Genomic DNA, 26,404 nt, shown 5'->3' with positions numbered 1-26,404 from the left:
TTCCTCACATGTGTTTTTCTACTATTGATACTCGTGTTTAATGTTATATAATCATTCTAATCATTCCCCACAAGTTTACTACACTTTTATTAAGTGATAGCCCTTAGTGGATGTCTCTTCCTTGTTAACATTAATACCCATTCTACATTTATTCTCACACTGATGAAGGGAGAGCGTGTCCAAAATCTCTATTAGTACACCAATACTATTTCAACGCAAAATGTTTTACCTTGGTGTGTGACTGCACGTAACAACTAATATTGTTTGGAGGTGATTTATCCAACGTAATTGTATGTGTGTAATCTGTTGTGTTTCCCCTGCTTGTATGTGTGTAATCTGTTGTGTTTCCCCTGCACGCCCGCTCCTTCCAGCTGCTGATTCCCTTGCTTAGGCCTGCCGCTGAACGTTAATTGAGCACATAATGGCTTTGCACACCTAATCAGTTCTTATATTATCATCAGGCGTCCGTTCTGTTAATTTGCAAACAGTGCCCTTAAATGTGCAAAGGGGTCACTAACATGCAAACATGCATCAGTAGGTACATACTGTAGTAAGAGTGCAATGAAGTGCACAACACACTGTGGAATTAATATGTGTTTCTAATATAAACATTTCACATTTTCTGTATAAAAAGGGTTGCTACAGTATAAAGTCGCTGGGTCACTTTTCTCTGGTGCAGTGGAAAAACCACTGTGGGTATTAGGGTCTCTGTAGCTGTGCTTATCCACAACAGCTGCATAAAGGGGCCAAGTGACTTTATCGCTATACAGGACATTTCTAGACACTGGTACAGTGCATCACCCTATAGAATTAACAAATGTTGCTTCATAAAGTCGAATGGAACCTGCTGAATAATGTCAATTAACATATTTAATTACATACCGCTTTGTAGTTTTCCATATACTTAACAAAAAAACTGACACAAATTGAAAAATGTGTCATTTTGAAATCTAACATAAAATACTGTACTACGATTATAGCTTCCGGTAGACTTTTGCAATATTTTGTAGTTTCATTGATTACATGATGTTAAATAAAAGATGTAAATTATGTTCATATAGTTTTGTTTTTTTTTAATGATGCCTCAATCCTAAAATGCTAGGTGATGCACAACATTTGGCCATAGCTGTAGATCTGTTTGTAATTTTAGGCACTAGCAATAGTTTTATGACAGGAAAAAGCCTTATTTAGCATCATGTGGTAGGCAGAATCATCTGAATCGGTTGCAGTGAATCAGCTATGAATCATCTTACTTACCGCCTCCACCTCAGCTGGATCATACCAAACATTAATGTACGGGTGCTGTAAGGCTTCATCAACTGATATCCGTTTAGCAGGATCAATAATAAGCATCTTTGACAAAAGGTCTCTGGCCTGGCTGGCTGAAAACACAAATTAAAAATGTAATAAAGCGATTAGTGTCATGGGAGAAAAATATGTTTTCTCAACAATACAGGCTTGCAGACGTTTCTCTAACTCTGCCTCTGACAGACTATGAGCTTGGTTTGAGCAATGTCTTGCTAAACGCCAGCACTGAACAGCCTTTCTCATTCCATTCACATCATATGACAATTTGACCTGTCTACCCTACATATACTATGTATAAAGACAGAGAGAGCAGGCAGGGCTGGCAGAGCTGAACAGAGTGAGGAAGTCAGCTCAGAGCTGGCACTAGGGATTCTCCAGCAGATTTAGAGAACTTAACACCAGAGGAGCATAACCCAGGACCATTCAGCTGCAAACAACATAACATATTAGGTGCATTTTAATAATTAAATGACATTTGAAGCTATTAAAACAGAACTCTCTTCCATATATTTTGCATATATTTTAACATTTAGACAGTCTTTCTTTTTTTAAATTTTTTATTAATTTAGTCGTCGCTGGTTTTTGGTTTTTACCGCGGTTTTCTCCCCAATTTGGAAGACACAATTATTATTTTTATCCCGGTTCAACACTGCAACCCCCCGGTGACTCAGGAAACGGTGGCTGAAACACGCGTCCTCCAAAACATGTTTCTGCCAATCCGTCATTTTTTGCACTGCGGATCCACAGCAAAACCACCAGACCTATAGTGCCAGAGGACAACACAGATCTGAATGGCTCCACTGCAGACCCGCAGGCACCCTATCAGCCACAGGGGTCGCTGGTGCGCGATGAACTGTGGATTGCCCTGCCGACCTAAGCCCTCCCTGACATAGTCTGGCTGCAACCTTCAGGCTATAGGGCGCATCCTGCACTCCACGCAGAGCGCCTTTACTGGATGTGCCACTTGGAAGCCCCTTAAACAGTCTTTCAGTTAGCTTTATTAAAATTAATCCTACTATTCATTTGGGTTGTTATATATTAGCTTCCTTTTTATTTATTTGTGCAACTGCATGGCTCAACATTAGTCTACAATAATTTCCATTTAATTCACCCATTCATCAGCTGGGAGCTACACTGGAACCGATTATCACTGTGGAATTTAGCCCCAGGGTTTTAATAATATATATATATATATATATATATATATATATATATATATATATATATATATATATATATATATATATTTTTTTTTTTTTTTTTTTTTCTATGAGAAATAGCTTTGAAGGGGTATTGAATAAACTTCCTGTATCTGCCACGTCTTACCTCATTAATAACCATTTATGTGTTCTGTAAAAGTTCTGATGGTCTGTCATGAAGAGTTTTGTGACTGAGTATGCAACTATTGTGAAACACTGGTATGTGAAAATAAAATACTGACAACTGTAGTGCTATTTTACCAATGGCTAGTACTGTGCTACCATTGCCCCTTGGTACAGAAACAATATATCGCCACTTTATGGTCATTGAAGGTAACGTGGTAAGTGAAAGAGAAGCCATGTTTTTTTAAGTGACTGCTCCAAACATCATAAAATGTAGAACAATAGGCAAAAATGTTAGTGTTCAAGTAAAGATATGAATTACACTTCTACTACTCCCCCTCGGCAACATCATTTTATCTGCACAGTGTTTCTAGCCTGAATGCAGGACTTATTACTGTGAGTTACGGTCACCAACAACAGCATCATATTATGCTTGGATCAACAGTTTGCTCTAGGGAAGCCTGAAACTGTAACAACTCACACTAAGTAACCATTCCCTTTATGGTGGGTTTAAGAAGATAATGGAAACATTTTAATGACCCAAGAGGGCAGACTCTAGTAGTTTTAGATATAAAAAGAAAATGTATTTCAACAAGTAATACAGATTTCAATCTTATTGTGATTAATGATTGGAAGGCATTTGATATTTGGGCAGTAAGGGTAGCCAAAGTGAAATCTTGTTTGCAATGATACCAAAATAAACCCACCAAGAGGACAAAACTGCAGGAATAAATGTTCTCACAATCCTAAAACCTTATCTCACCACCCAATATCTCACACATATATTCATACAATAATACTGGGCGGCTCCATGCTTTCTTGGTGGATGCCACTTAGTCCTTTATGGATGATCCTCCATTTAAGTGTAGTTATACATCCTCCAGACAGAACTGCTTGCTAGTTAGCAAATGGCCGTCCAAACAGGTTAAATGCCCTTACCTTTGAGTTTATTGTGTTCGGAGTCTGCCGGGAAGAGGCAGTCTGGGAATAGCTTAGGGAACGCGAGTCCAGCGTACTTGGGTCTATTCTCCACATAGTTGCGCACTGTCGGCTGCAGTTTCTTCATGAACTCTGGAAGCGGAGTGCCCAGCTGTTCAATGACCTTGTTCCACTGGTCAATGTCTGAGTTTGTCAAAGTTGAGGAAAATTTACCATGCAATAAATATGTAATACCAAGCATGAAGTGAACCTGTGCAAGATGAGCTGTCATACAACTTCTCAATACTGATTTTAATAATGATTTATTGTGTGTACTGTGTGTATGTTAACCTAATGCAATGAAGGAATTCAGCCTCAGAGTATCTGGGAATGACTGTTGATATACTGATATGGTTTGTTAAACCCACATCTCCTTAAAACCCTGTGGAGTTGTGCATCTTCAAATATTCACCCTAAGATTTTTGAATACTTATATAAATATACATATAGAGGTGTGTGTGTGTGTGTGTGTGTGTGTGTGTGTGTGTGTGTGTGTGTGTGTGTGTCTATATATATATATATATATATATATATATATATATATATATATATATATATATATATATATATACAGTGCCTTGCAAAAGTATTCAGACCCCTGATCAATTCTCTCATATTACTGAATTACAAATGGTACATTGAAATTTCGTTTTGTTTGATATTTTATTTTAAAACACTGAAACTCAAAATCAATTATTGTAAGGTGACATTGGTTTTATGTTGGGAAATATTTTTAAGAATAATAAAAAACTGAAATATCTTGCTTGCATAAGTATTCAACCCCTGTGCTGTGGAAGCTCCCAGTTTACACCGATGAAAGAAATTGCCCTAACGAGGACACAATTACCTTACCATTGGCCTCCACCTGTGAACCATTAAAGTTGCTGTCACGTTTTCTGGATAAAAACCCCACTGTTGAAGGATCATTGGTCAGGCTGTGAATCTGAAGGAAAATGAAGACCAAAGAGCATTCTACAGAAGTTAGAGATAAAGTAATACAAATGCATAGATTAGGGAAAGGGTACAAAATAATATCCAAGTGTTTGGATATCCCAGTGAGCACAGCTGGATCAATAATCAGGAAGTGGAAGCTGCATCACACCACCCAGGCACTGCCAAGAAATGGCCGTCCCTCAAAACTCAGCGCTCAAACAAGAAGGAGACTTGTGAGAGAAGCCACAGAGAGGCCAACAATCACTTTGAAGGAGCTACAGAGTTCAGTGGCTGGGAGCGGAGTAATGGTGCACCAGTCAACAATATCAAGAGCTCTGCATAACACTAGCCTGTATGGGAGGGTGGCAAGAAAGAAGCCGTTACTCAAAAAGTACCATCTGAAAGCACGTCTGGAGTTTGCCAGAAAGCATGAGAGTGACCCAAGGTTTTGTGGTCAGATGAGACCAAGATAGAGCTTTTTGGCCAAAACTCAAAGCGCTATGTGTGGCGCAAACCTAACACTGCCCATGCCTCAAGACACACCATCCCTACAGTGAAGTATGGTGGTGGCAGCATCATGCTGTGGGGATGCTTCTCATCAGCAGGGACTGGGCATCTTGTTAAAATTGAAGGAAGAATGGATGGAGCAAAATACAGGGAAATACTGCAAGAGAACCTGCTTCAGTCCGCTAAAAAACTGAAGCTTGGGAGGAAATTCACCTTTCAGCAGGACAATGATCCCAAGCACAAGGCCAAAGCAAGAACAAAGAGGTGAATGTCCTACAGTGGCCCAGTCAAAGTCCTGATCTCAATCCCATTGAGAATCTGTGGCACTATTTGAAAATTGCGGTCCGCAAGCGTCGTCCAACCAACCTGAACAACCTGGAGCAAATCTGCCAAGAAGAATGGGCCAAAATCACTCAGACACTGTGTGCAAAGCTGGTACATACTTACCCCAAAAGACTTAATGCTGTTATTGCAGCGAAAGGTGGCTCTACCAAATATTAATGTGTGGGGGTTGAATACTTATGCAAGCAAGATATTTCAGTTTTTTTATTTTTCTTAAAAATATTTCCCAACATAAAACCAATGTCACCTTACAATAATTGATTTTGAGTTTCAGTGTTTTAAAATAAAATATCAAACAGAACGAAATTTCAATGTACCATTTGTAATTCAGTAATATGAGAGAATTGGTCAGGGGTCTGAATACTTTTGCAAGGCACTGTGTATATATATATATATATATATATATATATATATATATATATATATATATATATATATATATATATATACGAGTAAATGCTTGTTACACTACACTGGTAGGTCATTGTGACAAGATTTTATCCGATTCACAGAAGTAAGCTAGTCTGATATTGATGTAACAATTGATGTAACTTTGGAAAAATGCTATATAAAATGGTATAAATTACAGTGAACAGTATGTATCAATTAACAACAGGACTTACAATTTAAGTTAGGTCTCTAGAGTTAGAATATATCACAATTTACAACAAAAACTGCCACATTTGGCTTCCAATCTATTGTTTTGAACAGGATATACAATATTGCCTAGATGTATACATTGGAGAGTGCCTTTACATGACCACAGTTTGACCATGAATAAAAAATAAGCATATCCAGTTTACAATCCTTTCCCAGTCCATGCATGAGGTCTTATGGTAAAAGAATCTAAAAATGTAGATGAAAAAATTAGTATTTTATTGGCTACAATTTATGAAACTGAACAAAGCCAGTCAAAACGATGGCAGAGTAAAGCTTTTTCAATCCATGGAACAAACAGATGAACTAGTTCAGATCAACATGTCACTGACAAAAATCAATGACGAGATAAAAAGGTAAAAAGAAAAGAAAAAATTTGAATAGAAAAAAAGGGTTGTTAAAAGACTGAAAGCCAACTAAAAGCTAGTCGTGGAAGCAGAGCAAAAGTGCGCTTACATGAATTAGCAGGCTCTCATTTCAGAAGCTACAGTTTCAGGATTGTGATGATTTGGAATGGAAATGTCTCAATTGAGGCTTTTGTTAATAACCTTTGTGTCTAACACCTTACGGTGACATTGGGATTAAGCGAAAATCCTTTTTAGCAGAAAAGACTTAACCTGCTAAAGCTTTTACATGAACAGATCAAAAATAACATTACACATATGAAACAATCCCTATACAACACCCCCGAATCCAGACTGCCACTCCACTAATAAAGAGAGGTGGCAGTCTAGCTCTAAGAGTGGATTCGATTTTCTAGTTCAATATTTAAGTTTCAAAATGTAAGAATTTAAATACAATATTACATATATGGCACTTCTATGTGGTGCATATGAATTGGGTTATTTAGTTTGGGTGGTCAGGATCATCAGATATACATTGCAAGTGGTAAAAAAAGGTAGGCCACATACCAAAAGAAATGGGAAGCACATGTATTAGAAGGGTGCAGTTAATGGAGAATATAATGGTATTTCAGTGTGGTGCAGCACTTATGAGGATGGGAGCAGAAAATCCAGTTTAATGCAGGTCATTTTTCTGTATCACTGCATTGGAACTGCAGGGAACATGCTGTCAAGCGTTAATAAAATGAAGGTATTTTTTTCTTTTCCTGTCTTTTTGTTGTTGTACAGAAGCTAGGTGCCGAGAGACCTCAGTTTAATATACCAGCTGAGCCACTGTAGGACCTTTGGGCAAGTCACCCTAATATCTGATGTTATGCCTGACTTCCCCCTAGCCTAGCAGCAACATTTGCTATACACTGGAACCTGCTGTACGAAAATGAGAGAAGGCAACTCTGCAGATCACATCCTGCATATCCTCAGGGATTTTATTGTGTCAGAAATCTTTTTATTATTATTATTATTATTATTATTATTATTATTATTATTATTATTATTATTAATAATAATAATTATTATTATTCCTGACCAGGTGCATTGCTGAAGCTTAATTAGTCCATGGCAATACAAATTCAGGACTCATCTGAAACGGTAATTTTATTTTAGAATCTAATTTGGATCTGTCATTCAGCCTGCAGTCTACCTTGTTCTTAATAATTTAAAATATATACAGTTTTAGTTCATTATCTTAAGGTATTTCATCCCCTGAAGTTTTCATTTGCCTTCAAGGAAATATTTGAAATTCCACAAGACTCCTGCTTGAGAAAGGTGGTGCAGGGCCATCATTAGCTTCTTCATTAGATGTGCCTGCTAAGCCTGCTAAGATCTATTTGTAACACCTAATTCCTTTGGGTTAAAAATGCAAATCAAGGTTATTTGCCTTACTTACTGAAGCTCTCCATTATTGAATTGCAGCTAGTCCACAAAATCTATTCCACGGAAGACGGACATGGGTAGCTACTGCAAAGGGCCTTGTATTTATGTACACTGCTAAGAAAGATACCCTTCTTTCTTCATGGGTTATTTATAACTTGGATGTCAGTTTAATTGTTGCACTGTATGTTAAATGTGCTGTAAAAAAAAATAACAGTCTTCTATGATGATTCAGTATAGCTACTGTATGTTGTGTGCAAGGTCCTTGTTTCTGTGCTCTTACAATGGTGTTGCAAACTCATCAAATAACTTAGGGGGCAATTTGATCAACCTATATCCTGCAGGGATACGCCACAGTTGTATTTTATTAGAACATTTTACAACACTGAGGAATCACCCTGGATTGCATCAAGGATCTATCTGTGGTTATCTCAGGACTACGTCTAAAATTAGGTGGTTGATGGAATCCAGGGTCATTCTCCAGTGCTGTAAAATTCTCAATAAAATGTGCTTGTCCTGACAGAATATAGGGTGATACAATTCCCCCTTAGCAATATTAGCTATAATTAACTATAGTATACATCAGATTTACATGAGGCTATTTAAAATAACATTAAACCAGTATAAAATGTTGGGATCAAAGGCTGCAAAGAAGGATACGATCAGTGCCAGGGAACAACACAGTACCTCTAATCATTTCACCAAAGATGCACCCCACTGACCACATATCAACTGAAACCAAAATAAAATAAAAGGTAAAGGGCATGCAAATCAGAGAAAAAAAAATAAGAATATAACATGTAAAAGGTCTGTGCAGAAACATTTGTCTTAAACATTCACTTTTTCCCCCCAGAAATGCATTCAAATGTAACCTTTCTATAACCACCTTGTTATCAGTAAATGTGATATTACTGGCATTTACCATTTCTATTTACAAGAAAAGATTATAATATATACTTACTACATTTACTCTGTCAGACTATAATCATTTAACAATACATTACACAACTGTAGATATCATGTAGGGAATGAGACACACTGGGTCCCCTTTGAATAGGCCTGTCTGCAGCAGCTAATATGTGGAATACCACATATGGGCATCACATCCTGCCATACGTTGTGTAATTTAGTCTTCTTTTCTTTTGGTGGTGATAGTCCTAGTAGAACTCTAAGAACAGGGTCATAAATGTACCAAATTCATTATCAATGTCATGGTATACATGTAGCATAAACAAAACAAGTTTCTTATGATATCATCGTGCTTTGATGATGCTATCATGACAAGGCATTTGTAAGATCAAATATTAGAAAGGGATGGGTAAATCTACTTAACATGTATATTTCAAATTTATTTTTAACTTTTGTATTATTCATTTATATAATGTCTTAATTTAGGACAGTCATAATTTTAATTTAGTCTTGACTTTAGGCAATATTCATAATTATCATTAATGTAAAAAATGCATATTTGTAGGCTACTGTATTGTGGCTTTAAATACATTAAAAAAAAATTTAGTCTGCTGTATATTGTGTCCTGCAATTGAATGCACATTTTCTCATCTTTCCCAGGCATCTAAACCTTTTAAATACAGCACATCAAAGCATGCATTTAATCAGTAGGACTTTAACTTCATATTTTGGAATGCAGCTGCTTTGACGTGACAAACTAATTACATTGCCTTACGAAAGTTTACACAAATACTCACTTGTTACCTCTTTAGAAAAAAGACAAAAATTATAATTCTGATAAAACTAACAATAATCACTATCTCTGATTCTTCTTTAGCCCCAAATATCTTTGGGGCTTTAATTACATTGAATACTTTACTGCATGTCTAAATTAAGACAGACATAACCTACCAAAACTCTATATATAGAATTATATAAATACATACATATAGCTTTAAATATGTCTTATACATATTAAATAATGTAACATGGCTATTGCTGATAGAACTGTTTATACAGTAACAGCTACAGTATTAAAACTGCATATATAAATCTACTGACAAAAGACACACATGGTTTGTTGTAGCTGTCAGGTAGTTTTTTAAAATTAGAAACCAAAAAACATCTAATAAATCTAAGGACAACAACAAATGATTTGAGAAAATATCAAATAATGAAGCCAACACAATCTCCAGATTTACAGCGATGTTTTACAAACTAAAGGGATGCTCTGTGGCTCTATATGAAGCCTTTTAACTTGGTTTGTAGCTGCCCTCTGCTGCTGAAAGCTCTTGAGCTATCAGCAGGCATTACTGGTTAATTACACAATAATATTCCAACTGTAGAGTCGCATTATCCAGTCAAATCAAGCATATGAAATCAAATCCTGTGTGCAAATAATGAATTACATTTACCACCTGAGGTATTAGAAATAAGCAGATACATGACATGCACATCATTAAAAAAATCAAAACGTTCAGTTCTCTTATGTACAGAGGTTAAAATAGTATGCACATAATCCTATTAGAATTGCAGTTAGTGAGTTCAAGTATTTAACTTGCTGCTTAAACCATACTAAGTTAAAGTACAACTCAATTAAATGCTGTATGCTGTGTAAAGCTCTGGTCCTCTTGTTCTCAAAAGGTTAATGGGCCTCTTTTTTTTTTAGGCCTTTAATAAAGATACACATCATGTGTGCACTGTGATATCTCTAGAGACATGGTTCCTTTGAACAGTGTTGGGGTTTTTCTTTTAACCAGAAGGTATATAATGTGATTAATCTAACAGTCTGTCAATCACAGCTGTCACAAGAAAGAAATCTTCCTTCATCTCTGTAATGACAGCTGCTCTCATTATTCTTTCCTTCCGCGTATTGTTTTTACATTCCTGCCGTAGCCACAGACTACAGTGTTAATAAAATAAACTGTATCCCAGTTCAAAAGGCAGAACATGCTTTCATACCACTTCAGATAGGGAACGTCAGAATCCCCAGGGGCCAATGCGGGGTATTCATTTACTTTTACAGTCATTTGCACGTGTTCTTCTCTGATGTTGAATTATATAAATGCTAGGATCCTAAAAACATCATCATGTGCAATGACAAACTCTGTCATTCTTAAAATATGTAAGTTACATGGTTTTACATTCTTTATTTCTTTTTTTTTTTTTAATCAACTGTTTAAATAAACAACATGCAATATAAACAAACTTGGTCAACAACCTAATAAATAATGATGAATGCAGGACAGAAACAAGTTAATAGTTTGTTAGCCAAAAACACACAATTACGTGACTATGAATATAATAAATAACAAACATATACTGCAGTACATAGCAAAGGGTTAGTATTAATGGAATGGTTATGGAACTCTAATATTTGTGATCAGGATGATTCAAAAGTGTTTTACTATACAGAGGTACCTGACAGGTATATACAGGCTGATGCACAGTACACATTTATCTTTGATGGACCACAAAAAAATATGGGAACAAAATGTGGAGTCCACTCAATATGAAGTTGTGACATATGTGATTTCCCTGGTAACCCTAATGCCATAGTAGGTTCCTCGATGTTAGAATCTTTTATATTGAAAAATATCAATCTCAGCAGTACTGTATCAAGCCTCCACATCATTGCAGTTATTCCATCTGGGCAGTAATGACCTTCAAATTGTTTCCACTATACATTAATGGAATGCGGCCGAACTGTTTTTTTCCACAAATTATATTCCCCAAGGTTATACCTGGTGCGGGCTGGATTGATCAAAGAAACAATCTATATTCCAGTTGCAATCTGTAATTATGAAAACTTTTTTTTTATGTTAATGTATAATTGTATTACTTTTGGCAAACAATATGAAATGCTAAACTGAAATCGCAGGCCCTTTTATAACTGTTACGTTTTGAAATGTGTGATACTATAATTATTAACTAATTGTTGAAATGATTGTTAAGTAAAAAAAAAATTGCTCCGATTGTTCTTATTGTGATTTCGTTGACAAATCAACAGTTTTCTGTGGATTCGTTGTACAAACTGTGGATTTGTTAATCAACAATATATCAGCCCTGCCCTCCCCTCTTCACAGCCACATAGCCGCTTTTGGTTTGAAGATTTGTAGAATTATCAATCAAAATATCAAAAGGATCAACAGGTGATGTCACAGAAATGTTTTAATAAATGCTTAACGTTTTTTGATGGTACCTAATCCTGAATTTCCAATGCATACAAATAAGGTATAAAGTAATGTAAGGGTAAAAACAGATGACAAAAATAACAAGTGTTCACATAGTGTGCAGTTACTATTTGTTGATCAAATGTTTGCCCATTCTTCCCCATGCATTGCTTTGATGTGTAGATCGTTTCATGGTCAGCCATATTCATGAATTGTAACTGTATCGGGGGAAAAATTTTTTTCAGCCTTTACTTTTTTTATTTTTAACATGAAGGACACCACACCAGATTTAGCTGCTATATGCAGCACAAGGATACAGTCCCTTCCTGGAAAGAGGATTTTGTGCCGAACCATTTCTCCCATAATGCACCCAACAGACCATATATCAACTGTAGGTACAGAAACAGGTAAAGTTGCAAGGAAAAAATGAGAGGTTAGAGTAAACACATATTGCTGACAAGGAGAACGCGAAGAATGGTTGGGAAACAGCAGTTGTTATAAAAGAGAAATAGTATTAGTAGAAACAGAAAAGTACACAGATAATCACTATCCCACCAAGGCAATAAGTAACAAATAATGCCTTAAGGGCAATGCTATGAGATGGAAAGCCCATACTGTTGCTGACGCCAAGGTCACATGTCAACTTTGTCAAGTGTAATAATGTTCCCATAGGTTCACCTACAAGCTACAAAGGTCAGTGTCTGCCATCATTTACAGTAAGGAACAGTAAATAGTTAGTTTGTTACAGGTCAGCATTCTGCAATCCCTCATTCCAACAGAGCTATTGACATAAAATAATAACCCATCATGTGATCAAATCGGAGCAATTTAAAGGAAACATAGTACAGCCTGTTCCACATCACTTGACCAAAATGCATATGTCATATTATGCTGAATAGACTAAAGAAGTGCTATTTGATAAACGTATAGCCTTGTCTACAGGGTATATAGCAATATGCAAATGTAATAAATGATTCACATATAAGGTTAGTTTACAATGTTTAACTTGGATACTGCATATTTTTATCCAAACTAGTACACATAATTCAAATGAAGTCCTACCATTTTCTTTGTATCCCATTCCCAGAATGACTTCAGGTGCCCTGTAATAGCGAGTCACCACATATGGAGTCATCATGAAGCTTGTGCCTGCAGTTCTTGCCAGTCCAAAGTCAAGGATTTTAAGCGTACAATCTGACTTCACCACAATATTGCTTGGTTTCAGGTCCTATATAGATATTAGAAACACAATTCACATTTAGCTCTATTAGAACCAGGGCATTTATTGACATAGATATTGTTTAGGTTTTAGAACTGAAGATCCAAAGTAAGGTTGCGCATATGTGTTTAATCTGTGAAGTGAATAAGCAATGGGCTAAAATGGTTCTCGAGCACAAATCTCTGACTGTGTAAATACAGTCGTATTAAAAAGAAACTTGTAATAATAACAGTAATGACCAAGCATAAGTATTAATTAAACCTTTACAGAAGGGACTTATTGAATATACTGTATTTGCAAATAAGAGCACACAATACTGCAGCATAGGTATTCAACCTGGCATTGGGCTTCCTCATCATTAGATTGAACAGAACTGAGAGGGCATTCCAACACTCATGAAAAACATGTACTTTCGGCTGTGCAAAGGTTGCTGATTTGCCTAAATACTAATGTGATTTGTAATTTCAAGCAGGGCAGTTAGGGACTTTCACTTTTTCTTCACATGTTAAAAGGCTTACATACAAGATACATACTTTCAGGGTATATTTTTCTTTTTAGTATTAGCATAGATAAACCATGTCATTAAAAAATACATGCATACAGTGCTATTTAAAAATAAATACTTGGCTGTCAAGGTAAGCAGTAAAAAGCAGTAAAAATAGAGCAGTAATAGTGACTAACACGTTGTCAGGTAACAAATAAGGAACATTTACAAAAGTACAATACTGAAGAAAGCTGTATACACTCTTGCCTAAAATGATCCTGGTTTCTGACCCTACAAATACTAAATCATAAAGACATTGTACTGTACATGTTCCACTCATATTAATGGCACATGTGTAATGTTATTTAAATGCTTGGTTGGAGCAATGTCACAATTTTGTTATCAGCATCGGGCACCAGACATCTTTCTTTACATAAGTTAAACTGGGTAATGTGGGTTTTTTCTCAGACACACTCACCCTGTGGATAATGCCTGCTGAGTGAAGGTGTTTGATGCCACACAGCATCTGGTAGAGTAAGTAGGACATCCTCTCATGGTCAAGCTCCATCTGAATCACTTGACAAAGGTTGGCATCCATCAGCTCCATTACTAGGTAACTGTAATAAACCACGACACAAACAGATATATTTTACTGTTTTATACCTTTGCAGGGTTGCTAAGCAACTTGTTTCACCACATTTATAGAATCTACGAGGTACAATTGTAAAGAAAAAACGTATTCTGAGAATTTGTGATAGAAAAGCTCTATTTGAATTTGAAACTGATATATAAATAATCTATTTTGAAGCAAGGTCTGGAACAGCTTAATACTAAATGTCTACTATCACGTCAGCTGCATTTTTATCACAGACATATTGATTTGCACTTGATTAAATTCATGCCTGTAAGGACTGAATTAAACCCAGGTCAAATACAACTCAATAACGCTGGAATAAAAGGGCAAAAGACACAAAAGCAATCACTAAATAAAAAAAAAAACACCATCAAATAATACCAGACAAAATATTTTGGTACAGTTTCAGAGAACAAATATATAAAAAATTCATTTAATTTTTAAGTACAGCTTGGCAGCTACAGTGCATTAGGTTAGGGTGTTATCCTGTAAAATAGTAAAGAAAACCCTGTTCCAATTCAAAATGTGATGTAATGAATCAGCAATGATTGCAATTTTAAACCACGAAAGAGAATCCCCTGTATGAATTAATTGTACTGTCCACTATTAAAGGTAAATGCGGTATACAGCAGTCATTTTCTACTACAGAATATTAAACTAGGAAGCACCCATGCTTAATACCCTAATGGCCTCATGGATCTATTTCCTCAGTTTAAGTGGTTCTCAGCTCCTTCAGTTATACAGAAAATTGTTAAATCAATGTGTTCACATATAACTTTAACTGACACATTTAACATGCATTTATACTGATAAATAACATTCTTTATAAACTGCTATTTTCTCATTTTTCACGATATTTCTATTTTAATGGAGTGATAAGAAAAAAACAAATAAGCAAGTATAAGCTTATCTTATCAAAGAACTGATTTTCAATTTGATCACGATTATACAAGTAAAATCAACATAGTTTTAATAAGGAAAAGTGCAAATTATATTATTTTTTAGTTGATAAAAAATTACAAACTTATAATTGCCAGGCATATACTGCTACCACCTTAAGACCAAAAAATCTGAGCATTGCAACATCTAATCTGATCTGAGCATTGCAACATCTAAAAGGACAATAAATAAAGTGTTATATTAAATACTGTGAAAGCCCCCCCACCCAAAAAATAAATAAATAAATAAATACCCAGTTTATCCTGCGCCAACACAACTCTTTCCTGGCTTCCAATTTCAATATTGTTGGTCTGCTATCTAATCATATGTTTGGCAGGGTTCCCAGCAATTTAAAATCACTCTTTTAATACATTTTCAGAACTTCTTAACATTCCACTCTGTCAGTGTTCAAACAACATCATCCCTATACTGTCAATGTAGTTTTTCCCAGGAAAGTTCTACCTGCGTAGATTAATTTTTCAGCAGCTTTAGCATTTTAAAACCAAAATGTTTTTTATCCTTGTTTTTTTTATATCGTGCAATATCTTTTACTTACACATCCTGGAACTCTTCTAAAGATTTCTGTGATGTAAAAACATTTAATAAGCTGATTATCTGAAAGAGAAAAAAAGCAAACAAATTCTTGGTCAGGTAAAATTGATCTTCATATCCTATAAAGCTACACAGAACCACAAAACTGCTAACATGATTACAAATGCATGAAATGTTTTTGCAGACATATAGAATCTTCCATTTAAACATGTTTTGAGTCCCATAGATTTCTGAAAAGCAATGCCAGCTGGTATTAATTTCAGTGCAACAATTTGAAACATGTAACAAGAAAATGATTCAAACCAAAAACTTGCACTGGGATGCATTAAAAGAACAAAACACAGTAATCATTCCTTGCTGTTCTTCTAGGATTTAACACCAGAAAGCATCAAGCTTCTCTGTTTCTTGTATAATGGACTATTTTCCACATTTTTGAAAGGTGGTATAAACTAAAGCAATGGAATGTAACATGCTAAGACATGTTAAAATAAAAGCAAAGAATACTAGCAAACAGAAACACATGCTTGTGAAATGGATATGAATGGAGCCTGAAGCTCTTGGTTAGAGATGACCCCTTCAAGGACACTGCTCAATTAAATGTTGTCACTGCAGGATGAAAAAGCACTTCAATTAGTTCAGCATCTTTTCTCAAAAAGGATTACTTTTACGAATGTTAACAAGCCAACAGGCTGTGTAAATTAGCATTTGTTTTTTTTTTCAGTTCTAGATTTTGCAGCATATAATTAAATAAATAGCTTTATGTAAGCTATTGGTTTTCTTTGATGGGAAGTGAATGATGTATAGGTTTGCTCACGGTAAGAATGCAGCAAACACATTATACATTTCCCCTCACAATCTTTCTTCGAGGGTATCTCATGACTGTTGACATTCATTTCATATACCTTTCAGAGCTGCTGGAATACATGTAGATTGTTAAATTCCCCAGATATAGTATTAATCACCCTTGATGAGTAAGCACATTTCTGCTTTACTGTACATGTATTCATTAGAATGTGTGCATCACTGAACAAAACATTAAAGGGCATGAAGGGCAGAAGCTGTAAATCACTCTGCTATTATACAGTACAGCAATTCAGTTCTTAAGATACTCTGATGTCACATAACAAACTCAGAGGATTCCAGGCGTTCTTTTGGCAAACTATCAAGTGATTTGTACAAATTAACCATTTTGTGTTGTTCAAAAAAGAATAAAACAGAAGATATAACATGTCTAAATGTTTTACCAAGTTTCATTTTAGTACAGAAATACTTACATTTTTATGGTTGACACATTTCATGAGCACAAGTTCCCTGTATGCCCGTTTGGCGTGGGTTTGGTTCTGAAACGGTCTACTAAGCTTTTTAATGGCCACATTTCTATCAAGGACAGCATCATATCCAGCACTGCCAAAGAGAAAGGAAAAGACAAGCAAATGTTGATTTAGATTATGTTATATTCTGTTCTTACAAATATTTGCACATACTGTATGAATTATTTATGAAACATAATTGCATTATTTATGAAATGGGAGTTTTTATGAACAAAACCAAAACATAATCAAAGGGGAATGACACCTCAGCTTGAATGGTTTATAAACATGAAATAAAATTGACTTTTGAGATCTGTATGATTGATATCCAGATGTTAAAACATTGTGGCAGTGAAACAGGTAATGTTCACTGGACAACACCTATAATGGAATTTTACTAAGTTAGATTTTGCGTGATGATAACACTAAATATGTGAAGATGCAAGCTGAAACGCTTTATGAGATAATTAGCTAATTGTAGCAACAGCAGCAAGATTGCAAGATTGCACCCCTCACAGACATGCTCAATAATGACACAAGGAAGCAATTCCACATCCAAGAGTGCTAAGAGTTCAAAGGCTTTCCACAAAATAAGTAAAATATAAACAGTTCATCCCAGCAGTTTTTCATCCTATAAAGAAAAATGAGTTTTTCATCCTATAAAGAAAAATGAGTTTTTCATCCTATAAAGAAAAATGCTCTCTCCCTTGCAGTACATTTTGGTGATTATATGGTCAGTGACCGCTGTGGCAGGCCGAGTGCCTGCAGGCCAATGCTGTAAGTTCTGGATATGGCTGCATGGCAGGCTTGCATAGTAAAAAAAAAGCAGACAGCTGATGGCACTCGTTTCAGAGGACACAAGTGTTCGTCTTCGTCTCTTCCGAGTTAGTTTGGGGGTTGAATAATAACTGGATATTCCAAAAATTGGGAGAAAATTGGAAAATGAATAAAAATAATTGTTAAAAATAATAAAATAAATATGTTCTAAATTGTTCTTTTCTAACTTTATTAAAAAATGAAACATAAAAAATGATACTAACAAAGAGACCTTCAGTTTTCTAATTCTATGCTAAGTATACCCAAGCTGTTAAGGAGGGGCCATCTTACTATTAGTGATGCCCACTGGGGGGTACTATTTCCGTGGGCATGTACTGTGCATATTCACAACATCCTCAAACAAGAACTGAGAAGAGCCAGCATGGGCACGCCTGTGTCCCAGCACATGGATAGTGTATGAACAGTGTATTATAGTACATATCTGTCACTGTCACATAAATAGAGTCATATTTATCTGTTTACATATACCGTATTGCACCAATTAATACCATTGTTTTTACCTCTGCATTCATTTGATGTACTGCACATTGTTTAAGTTACATGTACATTTTCTACTGAAGAAAATCTCTTTCATTTCTGTCCCATTCGGCTTTTCATTAAAAAAAAAAAAAAAAATTACTGTAATACTCTGGAGAGAATTCAATAGAAAGTAAATTTATCTTCAATCCGGTTCCTATTTTTCCCCAAACAGAACAATACCACAACAGTCTCCATGCAAAAGCTAACTGATGACAAGAAGATGGAATGTTCCTTTCATTCATTTGTTGGACAATGTGTCCATTGGATGCACAATCACATCCAAAGGCTAATATCTTTCTGGGAAAGTACAGTATTAATTGGAACTATGGCACTTCTAAGAAGGTAGTTATGTTCCCATAATTACATTATTTTGATGTTGAAAATACACTTTGTCTTCTGCACTCAATATTTTATTTATACCAGTGTAGTGGATAAAACTATGACGCATATTTTAAATTTCTCATTAGCACTAGAATTATTATCTCTGATCCCCCGTTTCTTCTGTTAAAGATATTGTCTTGTATTGTATGCTTCCATTTAGAATATGCAGCTGTCTTAAAGGCAAATGAAAATGAAAAGTAGCTGCTACTTCCTGGTTTCTAATCCCTTCATGTATTGTAGTTCAAACTCGCAACGCTATCAGGATACTGCACTCTGTATAGCATTGTATTCAAAATATCCTAAATTAAATAACAAAAGAATCTCAGCACTACAGGAACGGGACCAGTAATGATATTAGCAAAGCGGCTAATAACTGCTGGGTACAGTATATGGATTTTAAAACACTGGTAAGCACTCCTTCAGATACCGTCTGAACAGGTACGGCTATTTTATAGCATATGCCTATATACACTAAATTAATATTTCAGATGAATATTTCTGTATTCCAATTGCATTGACAGGCAGGACAATCCTAGCAAACATCAACAATATTCAAAGCAGAGATCGGACCTGGAAGGTAACCCCTCCATGCATGTCAATCACCAATACAATTTCAGTTACCACTAATAACCAAGAATTAAACCTCTTTATGCAGTCTGAGCCCTGCTTTCAGGTTTATGTCCTCCTCCCCAGCCTCCAACTTCATGTCAGGGTGATGGATCGACTGAGCAGCGACTGAGAAATATCTGTCTGCAATAACATATCTGCAATAACACATTTCTTTAATGCTACAGGCGTCCTGACGGAATAGTAAAGACCAGATTGTGACACCATAGAAAAAACGACATGTAAACCCACTTTGTCTTCTGGCTGCACAAACCCTGTATAAAAGACACTTCCATGTGGACCAGGTTTGAACATACATTTGAAGAAGTAAACTAGGTCTGCTAGGCTTTAGAAACCAGGATCTACCAATATGACTACACCATCCACCAACCCATCCAAATTTTCCTCAATGATTTTCCTTTTTGTTTTCAAACATAAAGCTATGATGTAGTTTTGCAGGTGTGTGTGTGTGTGTGTGTGTGAACAAGTACAAGAAGAAATTCCAACTGCACTTAAAATGTAATTACAGTGATATTAACAAGCTGTAACACACTTCAATTTATACTGCCACAGTATACATGTGTTATTGAGGCTTGCAAGTACTCAATTGTTGTACTAAAAACTGATTGTGGCTGCCAGGGATTTATCATCTTTTTCCCCTTCTGGCTACACTGTGTGAATGTAGGTTGCTGTCTGTCTGCTAGTGGTGTTACATTTTACCATGTACAAGCATCAGTTTAGTTTACTACTACTAATAAACACTTTCACTAAATGTTTAAGAAATGTACAAAGTTCATTCAGTATGCTATTCATTTGCTGTTAATTGAACAGTTTATTTTAGTTTTCCGTATTGTTCTCCTAAATGGGCAGTAGTGTTTTAGCACAATTTTTAAATGTGGTTTTATTTTTTCATTGCATGAATTGGTCCCTAATGTCTTGGTGCAGTTGACACATTTTAGGCATCAAACAGTGTAAACATTAAAGTTTAGTTAACTGATGTTAGCTTTCAGATATGTGTAAGTGTGCACTGCTCTGAAAACTGATGGACAAAAACAACAAATTATGGGTGATGGATTAAGAGCAATAGATTTCTTAAACCCTTTTTGACCTTAATTGTCAGAGGCTCATTGAATCTAAAATTACATGTACACAAAACAGCCATAAAAAGGTCAGGTGCATGAAGATGTTGCATTAAAAAAGTTAGTCAAGATACAATTGAGAATTAACCCCACTATTTCATAAACCTAGATTAAAAATGGGTCTACATTTTCCCCAATTCTATGTGGCTAAACGGTCTGTTTTGTATTTCACATTCAACTTTTTATCCATACAGTTTGGTCCTTCAAGTCAAGTGAGAGGGCATTGATCTACAGTCAATTCTTGTTAATACGAGCCTGCTCCTTCTCCACCCTCGCTCCGCAGTGGTGGAATGACCTTCCTACAGATGTCAGGACTGCCCAGTCCCTGACCACATTTCAGCGCCTCCTTAAGACTCACCTCTTCAGACAGCACCTGTAGAACTCCTCAGTTTTTCCCCTGGGACACTTGATCACCCTTCCTTAAATGCGCTTTACTTGCTCTTATCTGCACCCTATTTTACTGCATTTAATCCTGTACTTCAGAGTACTGTAATCTGCCAAGTGTTTAATCTGTAGTATTTTGTATTTAATCATATCCTGATGTAACTATCACTGACACTGTTATCTGCTCCGTTATTGAATCGTATTTTGTCATATACTTCTACTTGCTTGAACCAAAGTCATTGTATTTATCTTGCTCTTAATTGTATTATTACTTGTACTGTGATACTTGAAATGTATTTGCTTACGATTGTAAGTCGCCCTGGATAAGGGCGTCTGCTAAGAAATAAATAATAATAATAATAATACGAATTTGAAGGGACCAGCAAAAAAATGTGTCTTATCAGTAATTCATATTATCAGGAATCTAAAGCCAAATGCATACTTTGCATACTTTTTATTGAAGTTACAGTAACACTGAAATCAAATTTCAATAACAGAACAATGAAAAGTATTATACATTTAAAAGTATTGTGTGTTTTATTGAAAATACGTCTGTCAGTGAACTTTTAAAAAGTATACATTGCAAATGAACTGCACTTGAAACCTGCATGTCCCATTCTGATCACAGGCATTTTTAAACCACAAAAGCAAGGCGTGCTCACTCATCTTCAGGTATTAAGCAAATCAGAAACAATGGCTTGGTTTACATGCACTTGAAAATCGACTCAACAGTCATAATTATGTGACATCACACAAATACATCGTGAAACAGCAAAAGGATGTCCTTTTGGCAGCGCGACTTCAACTGCTTTCTCACGATAGAAATAGCTGTAAAAACCCATGTAAACCAGAGCAGGAATCGTGCTTGTTTCTCATGAGGTTTCAGCAGTCAAGATCCTGTTTTTCTGGCTTAATATCACTTCCTCTCCAGCAGAAAGGCCGTACAAAACACAGACACCCCCCCAACACACACATTGTACATTTATGGACTACTTCAACACTAGCCACGGTTATACTCATACCTGCCGACGGCAGTCATTATCATGGTACATTTTAAACATCATCAATATTAAAATGAAAGACAAACCAGCAGATACAACTCAAAGTTTTATTCAAGCACATCGTGCTTGAATAGTGTTAATGAAATGTAACTTTTAGATGTTCCACAAACACACAGACACAAATATAAATTCTAATTAGTAAAAATTATATTTTATATAATTGTGTGTGTGTGTGTGTGTGTGTGTGTGTGTGTGTGTGTGTGTGTGTGTGTGTGTGTGTGTGTTAGAAAGGTAACCAGACAAACAAGTAGCTAATGCGCGGCGTAATTCAGAATGTGCGCGACAACACATGAATTAATTTTTCTTGTTAAATGTTTTTATCTTCATGGCAAAGAATGATGCTCTCCTCATGATATTCAGAGTCATTCTTTTCCTACTTAGTAAGCAGACACGGATATTTAAATATCCCCTCCCCTAAATGACTATGAATTGAGTAATCTGCATTGGTAAGATCGATTTTTTTTCCTAAATCAGAACTGCATAGCAACGCATTTCCTGAAAAGTACGACAAACAGGACTGGTGCATTTACTGTCATGCCGCCATTGACGACTTGCATCCACAGTTTGCTGTTCATAAGCCGATATTATTGCATCCCGGTTTTTTAGAATGGTTTACAAAGTATCTGTGGGAATGTTGAAATCTGTAGCAATATCTTTCTTTTTCTTGTACGGTGTTGTATTATTCACCGCTTTCAACACCTCATTTTTGTCTGTTTTTGCAGACAAAAAATGCAGTAAAGAGACGCTAATGTGGATAATACAAGTTAATACATTTCCCAATATCCTTTACACTCAGGTGTTTGAAATATAGCGCTTCGTTTTATTCACATTTTTCTTCCCTGTGCTAACAGGAAATTCATGTCAAGTGAATTAGTATTATAAGAAGCAATTTACAATACGCGACTGCTAAATTTTGCCGGGACCTTGTAGAAAATTTGTACTCGTATCAGGAAATGCGTCCGAGTTCGCTTTAACGAGAATTCACTGTATATCATAAAAAATTTGAGCTATTGTTAGAAGACAACACCTGTTTTTTAAATGCTTTTGACAGTAAGCTATGGTAAACAGCATTTGATGACTCACTATCCCAGGCTGATGAGCCAAGGCATTTAATGAAAACATAATTTCCACGTAGGCACACAGGGTGACACCTGCTATGTTTACTGTGAATTTATGTAAGTCATGCAACAGAAGCAAGCTGGTGCATCATTCATATACAGATGCCTTCTCCTGCTGGTTTGAATAACCTTTCTCCTCGGCTTCATACTGCTCTTTTTTATATAAAAGCTTTAGTAATTTCCCAGCATTTTAACTCCCAATTCCCTCCCGGTCCTGTCAAGTAATGCTTTTCCTAGATGTGATGGCATTGTCCCTGCCATCAGTAGGATTTGAAGCTTCCTCTGTGCTATTTTTTGTGTTCCCACCATAACACAATATTGAAAATAACTAAGGCCCTGTCTAATCCGTGGCGAGATCTTTAAAAAATGCAGCTCAATTGTTGCCAAAGCATGAATTATGAAGGTAATTTAAAAAGCCTTACAAACATCATTTAATTTTCTTATTTCATAAAAATACCGATCTGAAAGAGCAGAATCGTGAAATACTAGCATTATTTTTTAATGCCAATTTTACATACATATATAAGTAGAAATGTTTTCCAATAAATCGCTTACAAAGAATCAAGTCCAGCAAAGTTTCTAGACTGACTGGTGCATTTACAGTATTTCACAGTAAATAAAGTTGGAACACAAAAGCCAGCCCAGACATACCTGTGTATTTACAGTGCACAAGCAGTACATTTCAAACAAAAATGCCCTTGCTACATTTTCAGATACTGCCAAGCATGGCCTATAGCACTGACAAATACACCTTTTTTTAAACTGTTGCAGACTTTGTTTTTGCTTGAATTCATGCTGTACTGTCTGTACAGGAACACCTGTGATCAAGTGAGCATTCCCTAGGGCTTTACCGGAAAACTGACGTCAGGTATCTACCTCTTAAAAAAGGTATATAAAAGAAGAAAAAAAGGACCTGTAACTTTTTATTTTTTTAACTAGGAGTTAGTGTATTTGTGTAAGTATTAAAAGTTGCCAATAGTTGCTATGGCGAGAAATGTTTTTCAGCTATTGAACAGCGTTGACAGCTGTGACATGACACTTCAATATAAATCAGTACTTGCCACTACTGACGTAGACATTGCTGGGCTTTATTCACTTCTCCACAACCAGATTTCAAGTCACAAATCGTAACTGACATTTCAAAGTGCAATTCCCTTTCAACATATCACATTTTTGTTCAGCCACCGGGCATGTAATATAAGTATGTATAAATTATGTTTGGAATTAAATAAAGTAATTTAAAGGAAAGATTAAAATGGCATACTGTAATATTCAACAATCCAGCTATACCAGGGGTCTCCAATTCTGATCCTGGAGGGCTAGTGTCACTCCTGGTTGTTGTTACAACTGTACCCTAAATTAATTAACTGGACCAATTAAGCTTCTAATAAGCTCTTAATTGGTCCAATTAAGTAATTTAAGATACAGTTGGAACAAAAATCAGGAGGGACAACGGCCCTCCTGGACCAGGATTGGAGACCCCTGAGCTATACAAATTGCAGTCTATTTAGTACATTAAGATACATTCTGATGTACATTTAATTTCTATTGAGCATGCCTTCTAACAATTGCCAACAGTATCAAATCGCTCAAAGTAAACTCATTTTAGTTAAGAATTGTAAGCATGATTTCCACTCACTGAAACCAGGGTTTCAAGGAGGGTGATTTACACTGCTGTGCCACCCAAACCCCAGTTGCTCACTTCTAATTAAGCTGAAGGCAATTCCATTGCTTTCCATCACCATTAGGATTAGATGTGAAAAGAAGTTGGATAGGAGTAGCGACTTCAAACTGGCTAATAAAGCACTGTATTATCTGTAAGCAAAGAGTTGTACTTTGATACATAAACAGACAAACACAAATCCAGTTCCCATAGCTGCAATCTAATCGTTTTTCCACACCCTGCCCTTAAATAGCACTGTTTTGATCAGTAAATTTAATGAAACACTGTGCCACAAGACTAGACCTACAGTATATCCAATTAGATCTCCCCACAACACTTAAGGCAAGGATTTAATTTCTTCTTCCACTGCCTGAGAGCTGGCTGACTGCTGAATAAACTTCAAGCCCAACATTGCCCCCCTGTCTCACCTTGTGAGGCCATGTTGCAATTCTCTCTCAGACATACACACACACCTGCTAACAGGGCCCGGTAGAGTAAACAAGAACTTTACTTGATAAGAAGCTGTAGAACCAGCTGATCCTAAGGCAGCTTTGGTCAAACTTGTAAGTGTAAATGCAGTATAAGCGTCAAGAAAAACACTGAACTGACAAAAATTCAACTTCAAGAAAGTCAAATTCTTATTGAATTTGCGGTTCACTGGCCCACCAAACCACAGTCATAAACTAAACAATGAGAGACAAGGGTCTGGATGAAATCCAGTTATACCACTCATGGTATAACTGGTAGTGATGTATGACCATGTTCTGAAACGCCATGGTCTTGAAAAGTTGAGGTGAACAATGAGATCAATTTCAGCAGAACATGGTTTAGGTGTGGTGCAAAGCACCATGCATGGTCTGATATTGGTTATGCATAGTAAATCAGGGTTGACCATGTTAGTAGTAGAATGATATAAAGAGAACCTTGTTGAACGATTAACACATTCACATGAGATTTTATACACAGTAATTCTGCACTCATGTTACAAGCGGTATTGTGTACAATACTGGCCTGCTGAGTACAAGCTGCAAAATGCTGCTTTGGCTTGCTCAAGATTAGATCTTCAAATAGACCTGTCATGAACAATTAGTCTAAATACAACTTGTTAGACGCCACCCTCCCTCTGAATCTGTCAAATGGTCTGAAGTCAGACATATGCCTTGCAAGCTGTATACTGAAAGTATCCCTGTGTACCCCAGAGCTATTTATGAATTATTATTCTGTCTATTTTGTAAAGTTCCTAACAATACCCATATCATTTGTTAGACTAAATTTCAGTAAACCGATAGGAACAGACAAGTCTGTCTGTATTTTTGAATAATACTATAAACTGCTGAAACCCTGTTATGCAGTCAATTTCATTTGCATGGTTTGTATGGAATCCCACGGCATGAAATCTTGAACATAATATAATTTTTTTTTTTTTTTTGGGAGTGGGGTGATTTTAGTGGTGGTTTTAGAATACAAATACTGCTGGTACACAGTTTACATGTGCTCTTAATTGTACTGTAATTATTGATATGTATTTTTTGTATACAACTGTAAGTCACCCTGTGTAAGGGCATCTGCTAAGAAATAATTAATAATGATAATAATAATAATGTGCAATTTTTATTCA

General features: G+C 35.9%; 1 protein-coding gene across 4 annotated transcripts in view; it reads right to left on the bottom strand.

Annotated features, from left to right (window-relative positions):
• Positions 1–26,404, bottom strand: part of LOC117962527 (mitogen-activated protein kinase 10) — an 88,118-nt gene that overhangs the window by 12,824 nt on the left and 48,890 nt on the right. For all 4 annotated transcript variants that reach the window (XM_058991213.1, XM_058991219.1, XM_058991228.1 and 1 more), the window contains 7 exons: positions 17,043–17,172; positions 15,773–15,831; positions 14,122–14,260; positions 13,003–13,168; positions 12,258–12,329; positions 3,570–3,752; positions 1,258–1,382 (listed from right to left, as the gene is read on the bottom strand). In XM_058991213.1, coding sequence (XP_058847196.1) covers positions 1,258–1,382; positions 3,570–3,752; positions 12,258–12,329; positions 13,003–13,168; positions 14,122–14,260; positions 15,773–15,831; positions 17,043–17,172 — 874 coding nt within the window. The remainder of the gene's footprint in view (positions 1–1,257; positions 1,383–3,569; positions 3,753–12,257; positions 12,330–13,002; positions 13,169–14,121; positions 14,261–15,772; positions 15,832–17,042; positions 17,173–26,404) is intronic.

The sequence above is a fragment of the Acipenser ruthenus genome, chromosome 2, assembly GCF_902713425.1.
Source record: "Acipenser ruthenus chromosome 2, fAciRut3.2 maternal haplotype, whole genome shotgun sequence".
Classification (NCBI taxonomy): Eukaryota; Metazoa; Chordata; class Actinopteri; order Acipenseriformes; family Acipenseridae; genus Acipenser; species Acipenser ruthenus.
Note: the sequence above shows the minus strand (reverse complement) of the source record. Positions and strands in the feature narration are given on the sequence as shown.